The sequence below is a fragment of the Colius striatus genome, chromosome 12 (assembly GCF_028858725.1).
Source record: "Colius striatus isolate bColStr4 chromosome 12, bColStr4.1.hap1, whole genome shotgun sequence".
Taxonomy (NCBI): Eukaryota; Metazoa; Chordata; class Aves; order Coliiformes; family Coliidae; genus Colius; species Colius striatus.
Window position 1 is genome coordinate 23,878,741 of NC_084770.1, and position 19,229 is coordinate 23,897,969.

Genomic DNA, 19,229 nt, shown 5'->3' on the forward strand with positions numbered 1-19,229 from the left:
ACGGCGGTGGCGCGGCCTCACTCTTAAAATCCGCGCTTTGCAAGAGAAGAACAGAAGTGCTCTTTATTAAATGCTCTTTATTTTTATCTACATCCTGTTATTGCATAAAGATCACGTGTACTTTTAAATATAATAAAGCTATCAAAGAAGTAAACCCCATCTCCTTCCCTCCTCACACCCAAACAAGGACAAGGTAACCCACAGGCAGCTTCTGCTTTCAGGCAACAGGCTGGAAGAAGATAAGATAAGCACGTTTTTGGGCTGAACAGGGGAAGTGGCTGATGAGATATTCGGTACTTGTTGACAGTTTCACCTGCGCACGGATCTCTAGGAAGGCTCTTTCAGAGGCGAGTCTGCAGCATGGCTGTGGACTTTCCCATCCTCGGTCATTTGATGAAACATTTGATTGTGTTCAAGTTGGTACAAATTCTGCTGCACCTGGACTTTCTGTTAACACCACAGTGGATTTCCACGACATTCTAGAGCCCCAGTTCTAGGTTTTCCAGTTCCTGAAGAAGGGCAGTTTCCTTCTGAATCTTCTCCAACTAGAACAAAAAACCCACAAGATGTCACACGTGTAGCTTATAAATGAAACTTCAGTGAACTGCACACATCTGAACAGTACCTGATTCTTCTCTAGCTGTTTGCCAGCAGCTGCTTGTTCTTTCAGCTGCTCAATTGCCTTCAGTTTCTGTAAAACAACAAACACATTACAAAAATAACCCCACTAACACAAATATACTGGTGAACCAAGAATAAATCCCACAGTCTTAGAAGTTCCTGCACTTGCAATTGCCTGATTTACTGGGAGGCAGGTCTCAATAGGGGAAGTGCGTTTCATTTAAGCATCTCCAGAACTTCCCACCAGTAACAGACATTTCCTTCCAGAATAAAACCTAGAGGAGAGAAGCTCTTAGTCTCTGAAGCAAACACCATCCCTTATCTCACTGAAAAGCTAGATCCAAACTCAAGTTACTCCTCCACTATCATGGTCCCTCTTCAACACACATTTTCCTCAGAAAGCCTGGAATGTGAATCCAAACAAGAGACCATGAAGGAGGCAGCCAGGAGAGAACGCCCTGATAGATTATGCAGGAAGGGGAAAGCTCCTCTCTAGCCTGAACCAAGCATCTTCCAGTCTGAAATTAGTCCATCCAAGGACTTCCACCTTGGTTTACCAATTCAGGAAATGGCCATCTCTGTCAATGCCCCCCCCGAGCCCAAGACACCTGGCAATCAGATCCTACAGACCATCGAGAAATCAGCTGTTTGTTAGGAAAAAATCCTTTTACCTTTCTTAAATTCTTTATCTTCTTGTCAACTTCAGGGTCTCCTGATGTAGGAGCAGGCACAGCACTCTGTGGTGCACTCTGTGGTGCTGGGGGCTGGGGAGGTTCTTGGTTTGCGTCAGCTTTGGCCTCCTGTATACAAATAAAACAATATCTAGCAAATACCTTTGATGGCAAAGGGACTAAAGATGGCTGTAACCGTTTTAAGGGATCCATTTAATTTCTCTTCTTTCACTAGCTTGCTGGTGTACTCCATGAGCTGTGTCTGGCTTTGATGTGCTGCAGTACCTATGCATTTGCTTTACGTAAAGAAAGGGTTACCTGTAACAACTCACATGCTGTTTCTTGTTTAACCTCTACTTCCTCAAAGCACCACCCATCAGCACGGGGAAGCATCAGTAAGGATGGCATGACAAGCACGTACACAGGTATTTCATGAAGAAGGCTGGTGGGTTGTTGCCTCTCAGGTAAAAGAAACGGCTCAAAATCAGGGTGAGAAATTAAAGAATCTTATTTAGAGAAACCACTGCTTCAGAAGTTTGTAGGAACAGGAAGGCTAATACCCACAGCTGATTCTTATCTGCCCTGCTAAAGAACAGCAAGTGAAGGGGTGACCCAGAAGAGGTTGTCTTCTGATAAGGTGACCCTGATGAAGTGCCTCAGCCCTGCCCTGATGAAGGGTCACAGCAAAGCAGTGTGTCTGTCCTGACCCCTCACAAACCTGTGCAGCCTGTCCAAAGGTGAGAAATCAGAATTACTCAGTCATACTCAGCCAACACTCACAGCAACCAACCAAAGCTGTTATTTTTAAGCCACCCTTTTTTGCCTGCTTTAGTCTGATTAAGAAGTTCACGGCCCTCCCCACAGCTTTGTTGGAGATGTGCAGTGGGCAGTCACTGCCCTCAGGCTGATCACTGCCATCTCTGGAAACTAATTACCATCATCCTTCAAAGAACTCCTTTTGCATTACCTGTTTAGCAGCTTTCTTTGCTTCATGTTTCCTTTGATTCTTAAGAGCTGTTTTAGAGAGGGGCTTATCACTGCAACCCACCGGGGGCTTCATATTCTGAGGTGGCTCATCTTCATGCTGCAGGACACACAAAAGCAACAGTTATGGAACCTGGATTCCACCTTGGCAAGCGTGTTGGTGCAGAACCCCAGCAGTGAACACCCAGATCTACATTAGACATCACCATACATAAAAGGTGAACCGTGAAGGAAGAGGAAGGAAAAGACAAAGAAAGAAAAAATAAGTGCATGCCCTTTCTCTTTTGAGCAGCAGGAGTCAGTGTGAAAAAGGTTCCAAACTCAAGCTTGGAAGAGACTCCCCTGGATGTCCTACAGATTTAATGTATTTCTGATAACAAAAACATCATGTTTTCTGTCTTGGGGAAATAAAACCAAAGAGGAATAAGCCAGCACTGAAAAGCCTGGCGCTTTGCTTTTGCTGACAACTTTTTAACTGAAACTCCCCGCTGACAAGACAGGAAAATGCGTTGCTGGGAGGGGAGAGGGGGTGAGGCTTCTTGGGCGGGTGTGAAGAGGCATTTTTCTTTTGGGGGTTTTTTAAGATCACTCTTAACTGAGGAGTTGGACTGTTCTAATGCATATGACAAGGTTTCTTGTCCTTGTAAGTAAACAGAATTGTTTTATTTAACACTTTACTACCTCTGCATGTTATCATTTGTGAAATCAGACATTAGCATGACTAACAGACCCCTCACAAGCCCAGCAGCAGTCCTCCCTTCAAAAGCACAAGGCTCAAAGTCAAAACTCTCCAAGACACAAACACCAAGGGTGCAATTGTTAAATGTAGTTAGTTGCTACTCAGCCTACTTTGAAAACTTGCAGAAAATAATTAGACAATGAAGGCACTACATTGAAAGCTGTTTGAACTGCAGCTGACTTGCTAAGGATCAGGTCTCCTTCTAGCAAGTAAACAAATAAACAGTGCTGTTGGGAGGTCAGTAACCACCTGCCCAGCTGAGTTTAGGCCCAAGCTGCAGGGTTCTCGCTTAACCACAGTATGCAATTGCCCCCTAAACCAAAGGTGCAGTTCTTTGTTCCAGGGACATTGCAGAGAGTTTTCAAAGCTTGTAAGTGACTTTGTAAAAGGAGAGTATTTGGACCAAAGAAATTCCAGTTTTTGAGCACAGACCGTTGCCAACAGCATCCAAGAGGAAGACCAGGAAAACCTCCCAGAAACCCCACACGCTACCATCAGACTGGGTACCCTTCTAACCTCCCCCATAAAAATGCACAGGTATCTGAGGCCAAGCTCCAAAGACAAGCAAAGCAATGAAACTGAACAGTTCACACAGGAAACTGCCTACTTACAAGCTTGGAAGCTGTTACAGGTTTGTTTCTCAGGGCTGGAGGTCGGTATGCCTGAGCAGGCTTCTGCTCAGCACGGGGCAGCTCGCTGGGAACCGCCTGGTATTTCACTGCCTTGGCTGCAAACACTCCATCCAGGAAGGGCTGCCAGGACACTTGCCACATTTCTTCATTCGATGGAACTTCGTAGCTGTGCAGCAGAGAGCCTGTGTAGTGCCAGATCTTGTAGCCGTTACTGACCCGCAGCCTGGGAGCACACGTAGCCGTCACGATGTGTTCCCCGTCGGGACACCAAGCAAAGTACGTGGAATCCGAGGCTACTGGTTTGGAGATGAGTTTGTAGTTCTTAACGTCCCACACTTCCATCTGTCCCCTGAGATTTCCAAACCCTGCCAGCACGAGGATGTGCCCGTGGGGGCTGTAGTAGGCAGCGTTGCGAGGACCGGTTCCAAAGTCAAACACGGGGTCACATTTCAAATTAAAAACTGTTGCTTTGGCAGGCATAAAACCATACACAGCACAAAACTCGACAGAATTGGGGCTCCAAACAACGTCATAAATAGGTCCACCTTTTGCTAAAAGGAAAACAGGCACTGTTGTTAGGAGATTGTACCTTTTCAGTGCAAGCAAAAACCAAATCAACAGCGATCCTTAACTTCACTAAAAAGCTGTCACCTAATTACTGAAAGGGAAAACGAATTCCACTATCAACAGAGGTCGAAACAACACTGTATCCTCTGACAGGTATAGGTAAGGCTTGCAACAATAACTGCAGCCATTCCAAATTACCTCTGTAGGGCCAGCACCAGCACTATAACAGTAAGCACTTTTTTTTTCATGTAAAAAAAAAAGATCCTCTATTTTTTTCCTCGTTACTCAAGTCTGATCTCTCAGGACCTTCTCAAACTGTCCCAGTGGAAATCTGCAAAAACAGTTTTATTCCAGCTGGATGCTAGTTCCTCTTTTTAAATCCAAGAAATATTGCATAACTCAGCTTTGCAGAGCTAATAAACATCCAACTAAATTGTCTTTGGACCATGCTCATGTACGGTGCTTGAAGGCAGATTTTAAACTGAGAGAGCACACACAAAAAAGGTTTTGTACAAAATGATTAAATCCTGACATTGTGAGAAGCTTTTCTGGACATTAGAACATTCCAAAGAACAATGAATTAGTGATGGAAGCTCATGTAAAATATAGAGGTAAGTAAAAACCACAGGTTGTCCAAATTCTTCACAATTGGGATATCTTCACCTGTATTTCTCAGGCAAATGCCAAGGGCATTACTGACAACTCTTAAACCCGGACAACTCAAAATATCCAAGTGTTTTAAATCCTTCATTCCCGTTGTTACTCTGAAGATAAGGAGGCTTTAGGCTGTGCAATCACACTGTTGCATTTCCCCCTTCCAAACTTCTCATGTGACATCAACCAAATGCCACTGCAGAGACAGAGCTCTGACAAAGTCATGTTTCTGCACATTTCCTGACAGTAGGCAAGTGGAGAGACGAGGGCAGCTTTGCAGGGGCCCCAACAGCCGAGGCAAAGGCTGCAGCATGAGCATGAGGCAGGCAAAATGAGAAAAACCTCTACGAATGCCACTGTGCAAAAAGCTTCAAAACTGGTCCTCAAAACTGACCAGACACAAATGCACAGGAAATGAGGCACCACTTGCCCCAAGTGCCCATCACTTGCTTTGGTTGGGAAAATGTTTTACAGAGCAGAGATCCATTTGGGTTCTTTCCTTGAAAAGGGGTAGCTAAATCAAACGAAAATGAATGACCAGCTTCCCATTGAATAAGGATGCACTGGGAATAAATAAATCCGAGGGTAAAGAAGGTTTTGATAAGCATGGGGTTAAACAATTAGGGTTGTTGATCCAGGAAACTGCCCTGGATTGATTCTAGATATAAAGTTCCAATCCTGATTATTTTTCCCAGTGAAGTTAGCCACAGGGGGAAACAGGGCACAGAACCTGCTGCCACAGGTTTTGCAACAAAAGGCAAACTGGAGATACATACAGAGGCTTTCTACAGCCAGTTGAGCATAGATAGTCTATCATCCCATCCCCAGGGTTCTGAAATGTTCACACCAAGCTACTCTCTCTGTAATCTCAAACAAGGCAGGTGCTTAACAAACAGTCCATGACTCAAGATAATGAAAAAATACCGCCATGGGGACATTACTGAATGGACTTCCCAGTTTGAATGAGACACTGGAGTTAAGAGCATCCACTTGCTTCTCCCCAGTGTGTCATTTTTACATCTTAGAACACTCTCCATTGTACATCACAAAATAAAGGACTTCTGTTTGCCAATATGCTTCCAAGAGCGCTCTCACTCTGCCTCAGTTCCTGCAGTAACAGTATCCATTGCAAGTCTACAAATGCAGATACGATCATTCTACTTGGTAACACACTTTCCTGCTCGTTTTGGGTTCACTGACATTGATGGCTCTGTAGCCCAGGTATTTCTGAGCAAACACGCACAGTTCTCCTCCTGTGCACATGAACATGCTCCCAAGCAAATTACTTATATGTATTAACTGAAAGTCTGTGCTCTCTGACACTAAGACAAGTGTAACAAAGATGACAGGGCACTTCAGCTATTAAAAAAACCCCAAACCAACCAAAACCACCCTCCCACATACTTTACTCCAAATCTGGTGAAGGGTTTTTGTTAAGAGTACTACTTTTTCCTTTTAAAATAAAGATTACTTCCTTCCACTAACAGAAACACCCCACGTGGATTAGAGGAGAGCTGGTGAAGCAGCAGTTCCCTCTAGGGAGAGCTATGGAGCAACGCAAGGCGCTGGGGAGGGACTTACGCAGCTGCACGACTGCGCTCTCGCCGTTCGTCGCGATGTAGTGCAGGGTTTGCTCTCCGTAGTACGAAGCACCTGTTTTATCAACTTCTGTACTAGCTATCACTAGCACAGCAGTGGCTAACAGAACAGACATACAGTTACTTCAATACAATTATTGTAAATTATATACAGTATCTCACAAACTACCACGAATAAGGAGAAACTGGTTTGATCGTGAATTCTTGTTAGTCAGGGGGTTGGGCTGCAAGAGCTCTAGAGGAGCCTCCCAACCCCTACCATTCTGTGATTCTCTATGTTTCCATCTTTCTTTAAAAACTATGATGGCTGTAAGACATTTGAACTGCTTGGTGTGAACTTGAAGGATCGACCCCTCTATGCATATACAATTTCACAGAGTAAGAACAGTTCATGGTTTAACCTTTTGGTTACCTTTATGTTTACAGCCTAAATACGTTATCATCACAGAATGCAAAACTCAATCTGAACCTTCTATTCAACTGCAAAATCTACCAACACGTAGAATATTCTCAACTACAATACATAAATGATGTAAGTCAACACAGAAGAGTTAGGAGCACGTCAGGGTATGCAGGACTGTAACCGACACGTTGCGTTGCCATGCGGGACTCCCTTCAGTACTCATCTGCATATGCTGCACAAATGCAAAACCCACACACAAAACCAAGTCGTGAAATCCAAAAGCTGAAGCACAGGGCTGTTGTACCTTTCTTGTTCCACAGCATTGTCACCTTGTCAGCTTTGAAGAAACTCTTATTGGCCAGTGCAGACTGCGGGCCGCTGAAGTTGGGGTACTGATAGAGCCTAACGAAGGACGGTGCCCCTTTGCTGCCCGGGACGTACACAGCCACCTGCAACAGAGCCACAACACTGCACTGCAGGTGATCCTCCTGACAGCACAGAGTCTACTCACTGCTGGCATCTGGTACAACCACAGCAATTTTTTGAAGAAAACCAAGCAAAGAACTGGACAGGCCATCGGGAGTACCTTGGTTGGTTGTGCTCCTGGAGATAACACAAAGTCATTCACCTTTTGCAAATGCAGTTTGTTTGCAATAGTACCTGCAAAAAACAAGTGACAGGTGTAATGAGGTTAATGACAAACCACATTAGTCTAGACTGATTAACTACACCTTTGTATGGGTCTGCATCATGGATAACAAAGAACAGCATCTGCAGGGATAAAGGATTTCCTACCATAGGCAAACAACCATCACCTTCCCATTTCATCACACGTATTTACTTACAAAATCAACTTGAACCATGCCTAGGTCTGAAACCCAGTACATAGCACTTGCAAGTTCAAACTGCACAGGAGCTTCTGCAGCCCCTGTGAACAGAGCTCGTGTTCTAAGCCAGGGACAGAACTCCTTCCCTGATCTGTGCTGGCTTCAGAGGAAGCAGCATCAGTCACCTCCAGATAGCACACACCATTACCCAGAGGCACGGGTTCTGCCCTCACAGCTTTGCTGGCTGATCCCTCCTGATGGGAGGTGACCACAAAGGCTGCTCTGTGCTGAACATTGTCCCCTTGCACAAACCACTTATGGGAACTGCATGTTTAAACAGTTAACCAACTCACCACCTCATTCCATCAGGAAATTAGCACTGAACAGCAGGCCCTGTGCTGGAACAGACATGCCATGCCTCCCCACTACAATGAATGACACCAAATCTATAGGAATACTTGCGTACTGAAGTCGTTGTTCTCAAAGAAGTGTACTTCATTGTTTACATTCCTGGCACAAAGGCTTTCATCATCTGCCCAGCAAGGACACCTGCACATAAAGAAGATGAGAAGCACTGAGTGATGCTCATCTTCAGCCCTCCCTCCATTTTAAAAGCCAAGCAGGTTCAAACACAATGCATATTTCAAACAGACAAATGAGACCTGCACAGTAAAATCCATACAGCTACACTTAGTTACTGTCTCCCCACCTTCTCTGAGGTGCAGAAGGGGAGAGTAATTATACTAAGAAACAAACAACTGTATCCTACCTACAGAGATACTTACAAACACAGACACTTGCTTTCAGCTAGTAGCAGGCAGTGTTTTGAAAGCCAACGCAACCTTAAAAGCCCTACTGACCTGGATCAGACTTTGGAAACCACCAATTCTTTGCAAACAGCACCCAAAATGTTATTTACCAGTTCTGCATCTTTTTCTGGATGAAAGACTTCAAGCATTTTCCAGTTTTCACATCATGGAGTTGCAGGTTGGGCACCCCGGCTGAGCCGTCTTTGGCAGCTGCAACAAAAGCATGGATTACAGCAGGGGCCTCTGGGGATGGAATCCGCTTCACCACGAGGACCTTCCACCTAAACGTGCACCCAAACACGCACAGACTTCTAGCAACAAGCATCCCACTCCCCACAGACTAAGCCCTACACTGCTCGCTGCCTCACCTATTAACAGGAGTCTTTCAGCCTGCAGCAAGAACACCTGGAAGCTCAGTTTCCCCCCCGGTACAGGACTGAGACCCCACCACTGGCACAGCCTTTTTAGTGTTTTCATCAGAACCAAAAGCAATCCCCCTGGCAAGCAATGAAGGTATGTTCTCCACTCCTGCATTTTGTTCTCACAAGAATGTCCACCACGTTGCAGTCACAGCTCTATTTGCAAGCCACACATAATGCTGCTGCTGTTTCTCAGATGAGGCAGATGCTCTTTAGGTCAGGAAGATTAACTCCAGAGAAGAGCTGAAAGCCCTCTGGGCATGGGAGGGCACTCAAGGCAGCTGTGCCTTGCAGAGGAATACTCTTGAGACAGCTCACAATTTGCCTTTTCTACACATGAATTTAAACTGCTTGAACAGCACACAGAACCATAGAATCAGAATAATTCAGACTCTCTGCACTGAGACCAGTTAGCAATTTTTAGCAACATGTGATTTGCTTAATGGAGTAATTGTGAGCCCTGCGCTCTGAGTCGGTGCCTGGAGGAACAGCCAACCCCAGACGCCTTCAGGAACAGCCCTTCCCTCCCCACTATGCATCTGGTTACCCACCCAATGCTCTGTACACTTCCTGTACTGCTCATTTAGCCAATAAATGTGCAACAGTGACAAATCAGGCAGTGGAAAGGCTGCAAACCACGTGAAAACACGCCGCCAGCCCGTGTGCTGTCACAGGGGTTGCGATACTCACTCGTGTAGGCCTGCCACGTTGCCAGAACGTTGTTCTTTGGTGAGAACTGAAGGCAAACGGCCTTTGGGAGATCAAAGGAACGCAGCAGCTCAGCACTGGTGACATTAACAACATTTACTCTGGAAACAAAAGATGCTATTTCAATACAACATGCTCAGCATAGGTAATTAATAGCCAAGGTAACTTTTCATGTGTTTGACTGAATGTTTCATTCTCAGTCTGTCCCAGGTTTGGCCAACAAGATCAGAAGAGCTTCTGTCTCCTCCTGTTTATACTAATTTTTTGCAAGAACACTCTTTAAAAGCAGATGCCCAAACATAACAGAAACTAAGTGAAAGCTCTGGCCAAAACAGGTCACGTACTTCTACCTGCAACACCTAAGAGATGAGGTGAACTCTGTCCACAGAGAGGTCATCAGCACTCTCAGAAAGGCTCCATCTGAACTAAACCACACACCTATCCCACTTATTTTTAAACATAGTCTATAAGGATACATTTTAAGATTTGAGCTTTTTGAGGTTGTGGGATGCTGGGAGATGCGCACAATAAAAATCAAAGGCCAGGCAGCTGAACAAAGGAAGTGAAGCAGCACTTCTGAACCTCTGGAACAGAATCCAAAGAGACAAAGATCACGTCAAGATGTGTCCAAGTGACTGCTGTTCTCAAACGAGGCATCAGGAGCCTGTTCCTCACCAGCCCACTAACTGCTCCTCCTGAAAGAGGAAGGAGGATGGGCATTCAAAGCATGGACACCTGGATACACAGTCTGGCTGCTGGATAGACACTTTGTGGAAACAGACCTTTCTGACTGGCAAAATACAGTTTTTAATGAGAAATGAAGAGTCTGAATGTTCTGGAGAACCAGAAACAACAAAAGTAACAAAGGCTACATCTAAGTTGCCTTTTTTAAAAGAAATGGTCGAATGGCCTTACAAAACACTTGTGCAGCACTCTGGTCTGTCAGTAAGAGCACAGACACTGCAGGAGCCTGACCACCTCTGCACAGCAGCAGCCCCAGCCTCAGCTCTTTAACAGATCATCTCTGGGAAATGATACAATGCCCCTGCTGTATAAAAATCAAAGGAAGCCTGTGATGTCTGCCTGTATGCAGGGTGCATGGGCTCTGGGAACTCAACTGGTATGTTAATCCCAGAAAACCAAGTGCTATTGTCCTGAGAACCGTGAACAAATACATTATAAACACAGGACAAGCAGTAAAGGTCTCATCTGATATTCAGGAAACAAAGTCACTGCTGTGAATGCTGCAAAAATCAACTGCATTTAAAGCATTCACACCAACAGTGGCACTAACAGCCAGTGCCTTCACACAGAGAGGAGCAGACAGGGCATAACTGCTCCAGTTTATTTAACACAAACTAAACGATTACTATCATAAAAGGCACCAACTTTTCTCCATTGCACCAGGCAAAGAGGGAACCGTCCTTGCTGAAAGCAACAGCTTTGCAGTTTTTCCCAGAGTCCCTAGAGAAACGAGAAACACACATCAGTACTCAAACACACCATGCCAGCTGAGGCATCCTCCACAGAAAGAACTAGCAACATCCAGGTTTCCTGCTGGGCAGCACTTTGTAACAGTGCAAACCCCTGTACAACTGCTCAGAGGTCATTACCCAGGCCAGGATTGGTCAGGCAAGTGTAAACCCTTCAAAATCATCGATCCTCTGAACTACTGACAGTAAGAAAAAGCATTTGCACAGTTCTCAGTTCCAGAGCCTGCCTTTGCTTTTTAGAAGATGATTTCCTTTGTGCCACAGATGGAAACCAGTGACAACAGCAGTACCTTTGGAAGGCTGTGCTCTCTGTGAAACTGGGTGGCCCGTTCACCATGTAGAGCCCTTCAGATCCTCTCACTGGAAGAGAAAACAAATAACCCCTCGCTCAGAAAGGCATCCACCCTGCAGCCCCCAGCCACACCATGCCCCAGGATGGAGATCCACAGCCCCTCTATGCCCAATGCAGTCTCACAGGAAAGCTCCCTTTACATTTAAGTGCAGTTTCCCAGACCAGCCCCAGCCCTTTGTGCCCTGGCTCCATCTCTGCCCCAGGGCTGCACCTGCACTGGGAGGAAGGCCGGCACACATCCTGTCCCAGAGCAGATGCTGGGTCCCAGCTCCCCATCCAGCTGCAGCAGCCCCTTCCTCAAAGCCCAGCTGGCAGAAGCTCAAAACCCCATCACGCAAGGACCACCTCAGGGTCCTGCACAAGGGAGGAGCAGAGGGCTGCCAAAGGATGACAACAGGATGATTTGTTTGCAGATAGGAGACAGGATTTGCCCTCTTGGCAGCTTTAGCATTGAAGTTCAACCTTGAAGTGAGCCTTAAGTGTCACTCCTGCCAGAGACACTGCCCTGCTTACGGCACCAGAGACGCCCAGGCAGACAGGTCTGTACAGCACAGGGCAGCTGCAGTGGTTACAGTGAACAGAATATGCTTTTGTCCAGCTGGCTCCACTGCAGGAGCATCAGAACCTAAAGCCCAGCCACACCACAGGCCAGTGTTACACAGGCAGGAGCTGTGCTTGATGCTGACAAAGGCAACAAGAGTTTACTGATCAACAGGCACCAGGAAAGCAAGATCTGTGCCAGGCTCTGTCAGGGCGAGCGCTGTGGGGTGGGGGCAGCAGGAGGAGCAGGGGAAGGGGCAGCACTGCGGCTGGGCTGAGTGCAGCAGGACCCTGGCACAGAGCCCACCAGCAGCTACTCAGGGAGTCCTCACACCACCTCACTCCTCTCTTGGCACTTTGGCAATAAACAAATGGAAAAAGTTTTAAGCCAGTTTATTAGCTTGAAGAAAACACTATTTTTGGGTATTTCCTACCTCCCCCTGTCCTACAGCCCTGCACCTCCCTGACCAAGCCCTGACACACCTCACGGTCTCCCAACACCACTCATTAACTTTGCACCTGTGTCAGGCTCTGAAGGAAAACTGAGATCCAAACTGGTAGTTGATTACAGAGTCCAAAAACCATCCTGAACAACTGCAGACCTGTGATATACCACAGGAGGGGTAAACACGGGAGCAATGAAAGCTCAGAGATGCAGGAAAAAGACGTCTGTGGGACACAGTGATGAGCCGCCACACTGCAGCAAAGCTGCCGCACTCAGCCGCGAGCCCCTGCGGGCTCCTCAGCGGTTCGCCGAAGCGCCACGTCCCGCACGTCCCCGCGGCTGCCCCGCTCTCGCCCAGCCACCCCATCCTCTCCGGGGTCTCATCCTCACCGCCGCCACGAGCGCATTCACCCGCGGACAACAACAGCGCTAACGAACACGCTTCCGCGGCCCCGCGCTGCTGCCCGCGGCGGCCGGGGCGCGGGGAACCCAGCGGCGGACTCGCGGCTGCTCAGCCACGGGCTCGGGGCAGCGGCCCACCCTGCCGGGGGCCCAGCGCCCGGCCTGGCCACGCCGCAACGGCGAGCCCCGCGCCGGGTCCCGGGCCGCCCCCTCCCGCCGGGCCGGGCCGGGCCGGGCCGGGCCCCGCTCCCGCCGCCGCTCCCGCGCGGGCCTCACGCACCTGCCAGGAGCGGCGCGGGCGGCGCCATGTTGGCGCGGCCGCTCGAGGCTTCTTCCGCTTCCGGTTGGGGCGCGCGGCCGCCGCGGAGCCGTCCACGTCGCGCGGCGCGGCGCGGGGGCGGGGCCGGAAGCGGGCGGTGCGCGCGCGGGTTGGCGCGGGGCGGCCCCGCCCCGGGGCGCGCTTCCGGCGGGCGGCGCGCGGCGCTGTGCTGACGCTGGCAGCGGGCGGCGGGCGCGGGCACGGCGGCGGCGGCGGCCCGGCGCGGGCGGGCGCACCATGGTGGCCAAGCAGCGCATCCGCATGGCCAACGAGAAGCACAGCAAAAACATCACACAGCGCGGGAACGTCGCCAAGACCTCGGTGCGCGGGGGGCCGCGGCGGGTTGGGGGGGCGGCGGCGGCGGGGCGGGGGCCGGGCTGACGGCCGTGCTGTGCCCGCAGAGAACGGCCCCGGAGGAGAAGGCGTCGGTCGGGCCCTGGCTGCTGGCGCTGTTCATCTTCGTGGTCTGCGGATCAGGTGAGCGGCGGGCGGGCTCCGGCGGCTCGGGCTCCCGCGGCGCGGCCTGGCCCGGCCCGGCCGCCCTCCCCCCACCCCGCGGGCGCTGCCCGGCGAGCGCGTCTCCCCTGTGCTCTCTTGCAGCCATCTTCCAGATCATCCAGAGCATCCGGATGGGCATGTGAGGGGCCCGTCGCCGGGCGCGGCCCGCCCCGGCGCTGCCATGGCCCGTCGCCCCGGCCGGCGCTCGCCAGCCCCGGCTCCTCGCAGCGGTTGCCGCGGAGCGGTGGTCGGCACCGGCCCTGTCGCATTCCAGGTCCCTTCACCAGGCATTCCGAGTTTTCTAGCCCGTGCCACAGTGCCTTGAACAGCACCACATGTATAAAGCAATAAAACTCTGTTGTTGATCTACAATCGTGGACCTACTTATTGGGTGAAGTCCGCAGCCACGCTCCCTGTAGAAACGCTCAGCTGTGTGCCCTGTAGAGCCGTAGGAACCGACGCCGGTTGTAAACGCTGCTCCTGAGGTCTGTCTCAGTCTCTGTATAGCTGGAAATGGTCTCATTTAAAGTCGGAAGTCGGCATTTCTGTCGCAGCTGGAGCAGGAGTTGGCAGCTGGAGCAGGAGTTGGCAGCGTGCTTGCGAGGCAGCAGCCGGGCCGTGCCGCAGCGGCCCCCAGCGCAGCCCCTGTCCCTGCAGCATGTGGCAGCGCCTGGGCACTTGCCACCACAGAAAACTGCACCCCCAGGAAGCTGCACCCCCAGGAAGCTGCTCCTGTACCTCCCGCCCCAGCAGCGCTTTGGTGGGCGCTGGCCTGGCTGAGCAGCGGCTGCTGCTGCCGTGACCCGCTGCTGGGGCTCTGCCACCACCACTCTGCTGTAAATACTGCTCGGGCAACTCTCAATAAGTGGTGATAGTTTCAGATTTCACGGTGTTGTACGGGCATGTTTTGTGCAGGTGCAGGGACGCTGCCCCTCCCCTGTGCGCCGTTCTGCTTCTGTGTGCAGCATCTGCAGCGTGTGCTATGTCTTGCAATGTATATTTAATCCTATTTAAGGCAAATCCTGCTTTCAGCTCTATTTCATCTAACGATGGATCCAGTACTGAACTGCTTCCCTATGATCACAGTTCCTTCCTGGTGATACTGAAGGGAAAAAAAGCGTCCTCCTTGCATCTGTAGAAGGCTGTAGCTTGAGATCACAGTGGGAAATGCTGCTATTGATGATATTTCATTGCTGGTGGCCCAGGCTTTGCGTGGCCTCTTGCTGTCTGCTCTGGTAACAAAGGCAGCCCAAGAGCCGCTGTCTCCTGGATGCTGCTGAAGGAAGGGGTGCGTTGTTTCAGGTTTCTTAGCAGAAGGCAAATTCTAATCTGGTTATGCTAGAAGTAACAGAATAAAGTTTCTGTAGAGAGTAATGAAATGCTGTTAGCCATGAAGGAGCAGATCGTTTGTATGAGCTGTCATATTTCCCTCTGCAGTCGGTGGGGCTGGTGTGAGCTGGCGCTGCCACGAGCATGCCTGGCGCCGAGCCCCACGTGCTCTGTACACGGTGGAGGTGAGCAAGTATCTGTACTCTCTGATTTTCAATAAAGTTCTTTTCAAAGGTGACTTGTGTTCGTTCTCAGGTTGGCAAAATGGTGTCTTGCTGGGTCTAGAAGCTGGGCCACTTCCCCTGAGGGCAGCCCAGTTCCCTCCCTGCCCAAGGCCAGGGAAGCCACACAGCTCAGCCACCGGGTCTCTGGGCTCAGCCAAGGCCCTGGTGCCTCAGGCTGCTCCCCCTCCCTTTGCTGCCCAGCCTCACCCTGCAGGGCTTGGTGGGCAGCTGCTCCCTTTGTGTCCCATCTCTGTCCCTGGGGACACAGTGGAAGCCTGTGGGGGGGCTCTGACCAGTTCCTGCCTCTCCAGGAGACATTTATGACTTTTCCAGCATAGTAAGGATGGCATTGGCACAGCCTCATGAGGGGCTGCGGGCACCTGAGTGCTCAGGGTGGTTTTTACTGCAGTTTGAAACTCACTCAGCAGAACAGTGGGTTGCTTTGGTGCAGACAGACTGCAGTGGTGCTGGGGGGCTCTAGCAGCTCAGCCTGCATCTGCCACCAGCAGTGCTGGGCTGGGAACACAGGCACGTTGTTAGTTACACGTAGGTGAAGGGATGTGGGAGGGCTGCCGGTGCTGTAATCGCAGCGTGACCTGGCAGCCTTCCCTGACAGACCAGGGCCAGCCGGGGCCTGGGGGTAATGACCTTTGGTGCCTCTGGAGAAGTGCAATTGGACTGAAACCAACGTGTTCTGGGGGTGATCTACGTTGAGAAGTGGTGAGAGTAGACAGGGGCCTGAGCTCCATCTGCTTTCGTGATGAGCAACGCAGCAAGAACGAGGTCGTTCTGCAGGCGATAGGGATCTTGGACCAGGACAAAGCCCTTGGGAGAGGCAGCGGGACACGGGCAAGGGCTGTAGGACCTGTACGGTGAGGAGCATCTGCTGCGCCTGTGCCTGGCAGCCACAGCCCTCTGGGGACGCTGCTTGCCGGCACAACCAGCTGCGGGCCGCGGGGCCGCGCTCGGGAGCCTCGGACGCCGCACACGCGCCTACAGCAGGCGCCAGGATCGACCCCCCACAGAAAGGGGACACCCCTCCTTCGCAACACCCGCTCCCCTCGAGCCGTGAGCTCGGCCGGGCGGAGGGACGCGGGCAGGGCCGGGCACGGGCCGGATGGGCCGCGGCCTCCGCAGCCGCCGCAGCGCCGCCCCGTGCCCGGCGGCCGCCACGGCCCAAGGGCTCCGCGGCCCGGTGGCCCCGCGGCCCGGCGCACGCTCCTGCCGGGCCGGGACAGCGGGCCCCGGGTGCTGCCGCGGTGGGGCCGGGCGGGAGCCGCTCCGGCCCTGGCCGCCCGTTCCGAGCCCTGGCGCGGACAGAAGCAGCGGGGTCACTGCACATGACATACCAGCCGTGCTGTTCCTGACCGCGCCGGGGCCTGGCTTAACCGCCTGCTCTGCGCAGCCCCCTTTGGGGAATGGGGCTGAGGGCTCCTGCGATGCCCATGGCAGCAGCGCCACACACACCCCCTGCAACAGGGACTGAGCACTCCTGCACACATCCCAAGCAGGAGGGACGGAGTGAAGCACCCCTGCACGCACCCCGGGGCCAGCACGGGTTTTGCCTGGAGGTGGGATCCCCAAGGGCAGGGTCAGGGTGGCAGCGCCTCAGCTGCAACAGCAGCAGCTGCCCCCGGCTGCAACTACTCAAGGACAGACAAGGCCTCCCCCCTGAGCCCTGGCACAGCAGTCGCACAGCTGGTACGGGGGAAAGGATCCTCAGAACGTCGGAGGACCAGGGACGCTGCGACTGTCACTCCTCTAGCACTCTGCATAAAGGAAAAGGGAAAACTTTCCCCTAAGAGAAGTGCAGTGATTGATTACAAGAGCAGCACTGCTGCATGGTGTGAGCAGAAAGTGATGCCCTCACCTGCTCCTGGCAGGAGGGAGGGCACCATGAAAGCAGCAGCTCTGGCCGCTGGCTCTCGGGGGTGCACATTCCCCCTCTGCAGCCCAGGCCCTCCGGCAGGCCAACAGAAACCCAAGGGAACTTGCTCAGGCTGAAAGTTGAGGGGGCTGATTTGCTAGGCTGTTGCCCCACTAAAATTTTACTTAGATCACCAAACTCAGTGTATTTGTTCCTAAAGAGCAAAGCTCTTCAGAAGAGACAGGTCCTGACTAGCCCAGTGCTTTGTCTCGAGCAGTGTCAGTAGGTGCTATGAGGAGGACAGACAAGTTTAGCCACTCATTACAGTTCATTCCCCTCCTGCTCCTCTCCTCACGTCCTGAAGCACGTAGGGGTGGCCAAAGGGTGCACTCCCTTCCTGTCACTCTGCTGTAACCCCTTCTAAAACAGCCTACTTGCCTCCATAACTTCCCATGCCAGCCAGATCCAAAGTTCACTTTCTTCCCACATGAAAAAATACACACTGCCTGTAGATGAGACTGGACAGGACTCCTGCACTCACCTCACCTGTCACCTCCGGACTCTTGGGACTGCTTGTCAGCCTCCCTGCAGCCTCCTTCCCCACCTCAAGCAGTCACAGCCTCCTCATGAGGTGTTTCCTCCCTCTCCTCCATTGTTTTGGTAGCCTTTCCCTGCATGTTCTGCCACATCCCCTTTGAGAGGCAGGGGCTAAGCCAGACACCACAAAGCTAACTGTCCTTCCAGCTCCTGCCACAAACACACGACTGCAGTCTCCCTCCCAGCCCTGGCCAAAGCGTGCAAGCAGCTGTAGGGTCAGCCCCATTCAGCGCCTGGATTATTTCCCTATTCATTATGCTGAAGCTCTAGAACAATTTTGAAGAGCCAAACTACAGGAGTATGTGCCAGCACTGCTTCCCACAGCACACAGCATCACCTCTGAAGAAGCCACTTTCCCCACAGCTCCCTGGCCACACTCATTTCCATAAATCAGCACCTGGGAGCCTGCCAGGGAGGGAGCAGCAGGGAGCAGAGCTGCTCGTGCCAGGCCTGGCCCCAGGGAGCACGGAGGGGTCTGCCCGAGGACCACACCGGTACCAGAACAGGTGGCACTGCTGGCATTGCTGGTGCTGCCACACCTCACCACAAGGAAAGGCTGTGCAGCAGTACAAAGCAGTGCAGCCCTCCAGCAATGCCATCCCCTGTCAACAGACCTTGTTCTCCCTCTCCACAACCAAACATTCAGTAATATCAAGATGACTGAACTGCTCTTTCCCAGGCAGCAGCTCCAGACTGCCTCTGGAACTCACGGCAGCACCTCACAGACCCCCTTCTGCTATACTACAGCAGTCACGTGCAGTGAGCCAAGTCGCCATTTAGAGCCAAATACAACTTGCCATAAGGAGACAACCTGAACCAAACCCGACAGTGGAGCAAGGCAAACAAAGGATTTCTAGCAGGATGAGTTTAATCTTTGTTTCATTCCCTATTTTCAGCAGATTTACTACATGCTTTTCTCTTTTGAAAAAGCCTCTCCAGCACACCTGCATGAGTGGCTGTGACCATCCCTGCGCAGCTGAGCTCACACAGACAGCTCCACACAGGTCACATGTGTTACCAGAGGGAAAGGAGACACACAGGCCTCAGCTCTGTGGGAAAACGGGACACTCTTTCCATTGGCTTCATTCTCCTCTTGGACTGGCAGCAGGACATTAACAACAGTAAATCCTGTTTCAGTGTTCCCTCCATGAAAGTGTTAATGAACAATCCACCTGAAGGGCTTCTGTTCCTACAAATACCACCCCCCCCTTGTCCCTTTCTACTTAATTTACCAGCTACACCCTCACTGTGTAGCTGGAGTCAGCTATTGGTCACACCGGAGCGGAAATAAGAGTTGGCCCCAGAAATACTTTGTTTTCATTTGCATGCAACCCTCTTGTTTCCCTACAGCACTTACAGCAGCAACACACACAGAGGTGGCTTTTGTGAACTGTGCTGTGGACTGACACTCACCTGGGAGAAGCTGTGCTCCACGTCTGCAACATGGGATGAGGATGATCCATGGACAACAAAATTTGCCGCTTCCAGTGTGGCTTCTTTTGTCTTGTTTTACCTAATATAAACCCAAGCA

General features: G+C 51.3%; 2 protein-coding genes across 7 annotated transcripts; one reads left to right on the plus strand and one right to left on the minus strand.

Annotated features, from left to right (window-relative positions):
- Window positions 1–50: 50 nt before the first annotated feature.
- Window positions 51–19,205, minus strand: EIF2A (eukaryotic translation initiation factor 2A). 6 transcript variants are annotated; one of them, XM_062005384.1, is made up of 15 exons: window positions 13,145–13,198; window positions 12,537–12,619; window positions 11,416–11,485; window positions 11,022–11,096; window positions 9,615–9,733; window positions 8,616–8,715; window positions 8,163–8,245; window positions 7,456–7,529; window positions 7,174–7,318; window positions 6,450–6,566; window positions 3,627–4,198; window positions 2,260–2,376; window positions 1,293–1,421; window positions 626–691; window positions 51–545 (listed from the first exon to the last, which is right to left on the minus strand). In XM_062005384.1, exons 3-15 carry the CDS (start codon window positions 11,460–11,462, stop codon window positions 480–482), a joined length of 1,710 nt encoding a protein of 569 aa, XP_061861368.1. In that variant the 5' UTR covers window positions 11,463–11,485; window positions 12,537–12,619; window positions 13,145–13,198; the 3' UTR covers window positions 51–479. The 6 variants fall into 6 exon arrangements, with proteins under 6 accessions (XP_061861368.1, XP_061861372.1, XP_061861367.1 ...); XM_062005388.1 differs by lacking the exons at window positions 12,537–12,619; window positions 13,145–13,198 and adding an exon at window positions 19,112–19,205; XM_062005383.1 differs by lacking the exon at window positions 12,537–12,619 and having other exon boundaries at window positions 13,145–13,239.
- SERP1 (stress associated endoplasmic reticulum protein 1) lies at window positions 13,368–14,053 on the plus strand. Its single transcript, XM_062005745.1, has 3 exons — window positions 13,368–13,504; window positions 13,585–13,660; window positions 13,784–14,053. Exons 1-3 carry the CDS (start codon window positions 13,421–13,423, stop codon window positions 13,822–13,824), a joined length of 201 nt encoding a protein of 66 aa, XP_061861729.1. The 5' UTR covers window positions 13,368–13,420; the 3' UTR covers window positions 13,825–14,053.
- Window positions 19,206–19,229: the final 24 nt, after the last annotated feature.

What these genes read in the sequence shown, in the direction of transcription:
- SERP1 (XM_062005745.1), top strand. Translation starts at nt 13,421, where the DNA reads ATGGTGGCCAAGCAGCGCATCCGCATGGCCAACGAGAAGCACAGCAAA. An exon ending in GGAACGTCGCCAAGACCTCG is followed by an intron (nt 13,505 to 13,584) that starts GTGCGCGGGGGG and finishes CTGTGCCCGCAG; the next exon opens with AGAACGGCCCCGGAGGAGAA. An exon ending in CTTCGTGGTCTGCGGATCAG is followed by an intron (nt 13,661 to 13,783) that starts GTGAGCGGCGGG and finishes GCTCTCTTGCAG; the next exon opens with CCATCTTCCAGATCATCCAG.
- EIF2A (XM_062005383.1), bottom strand. Translation starts at nt 13,172, where the DNA reads ATGGCGCCGCCCGCGCCGCTCCTGGCAG. An exon ending in CAGGAGCACAACCAACCAAG is followed by an intron (nt 7,319 to 7,455) that starts GTACTCCCGATG and finishes GCTCTGTTGCAG; the next exon opens with GTGGCTGTGTACGTCCCGGG. An exon ending in AATGCTGTGGAACAAGAAAG is followed by an intron (nt 6,567 to 7,173) that starts GTACAACAGCCC and finishes CTGTTCTGTTAG; the next exon opens with CCACTGCTGTGCTAGTGATA.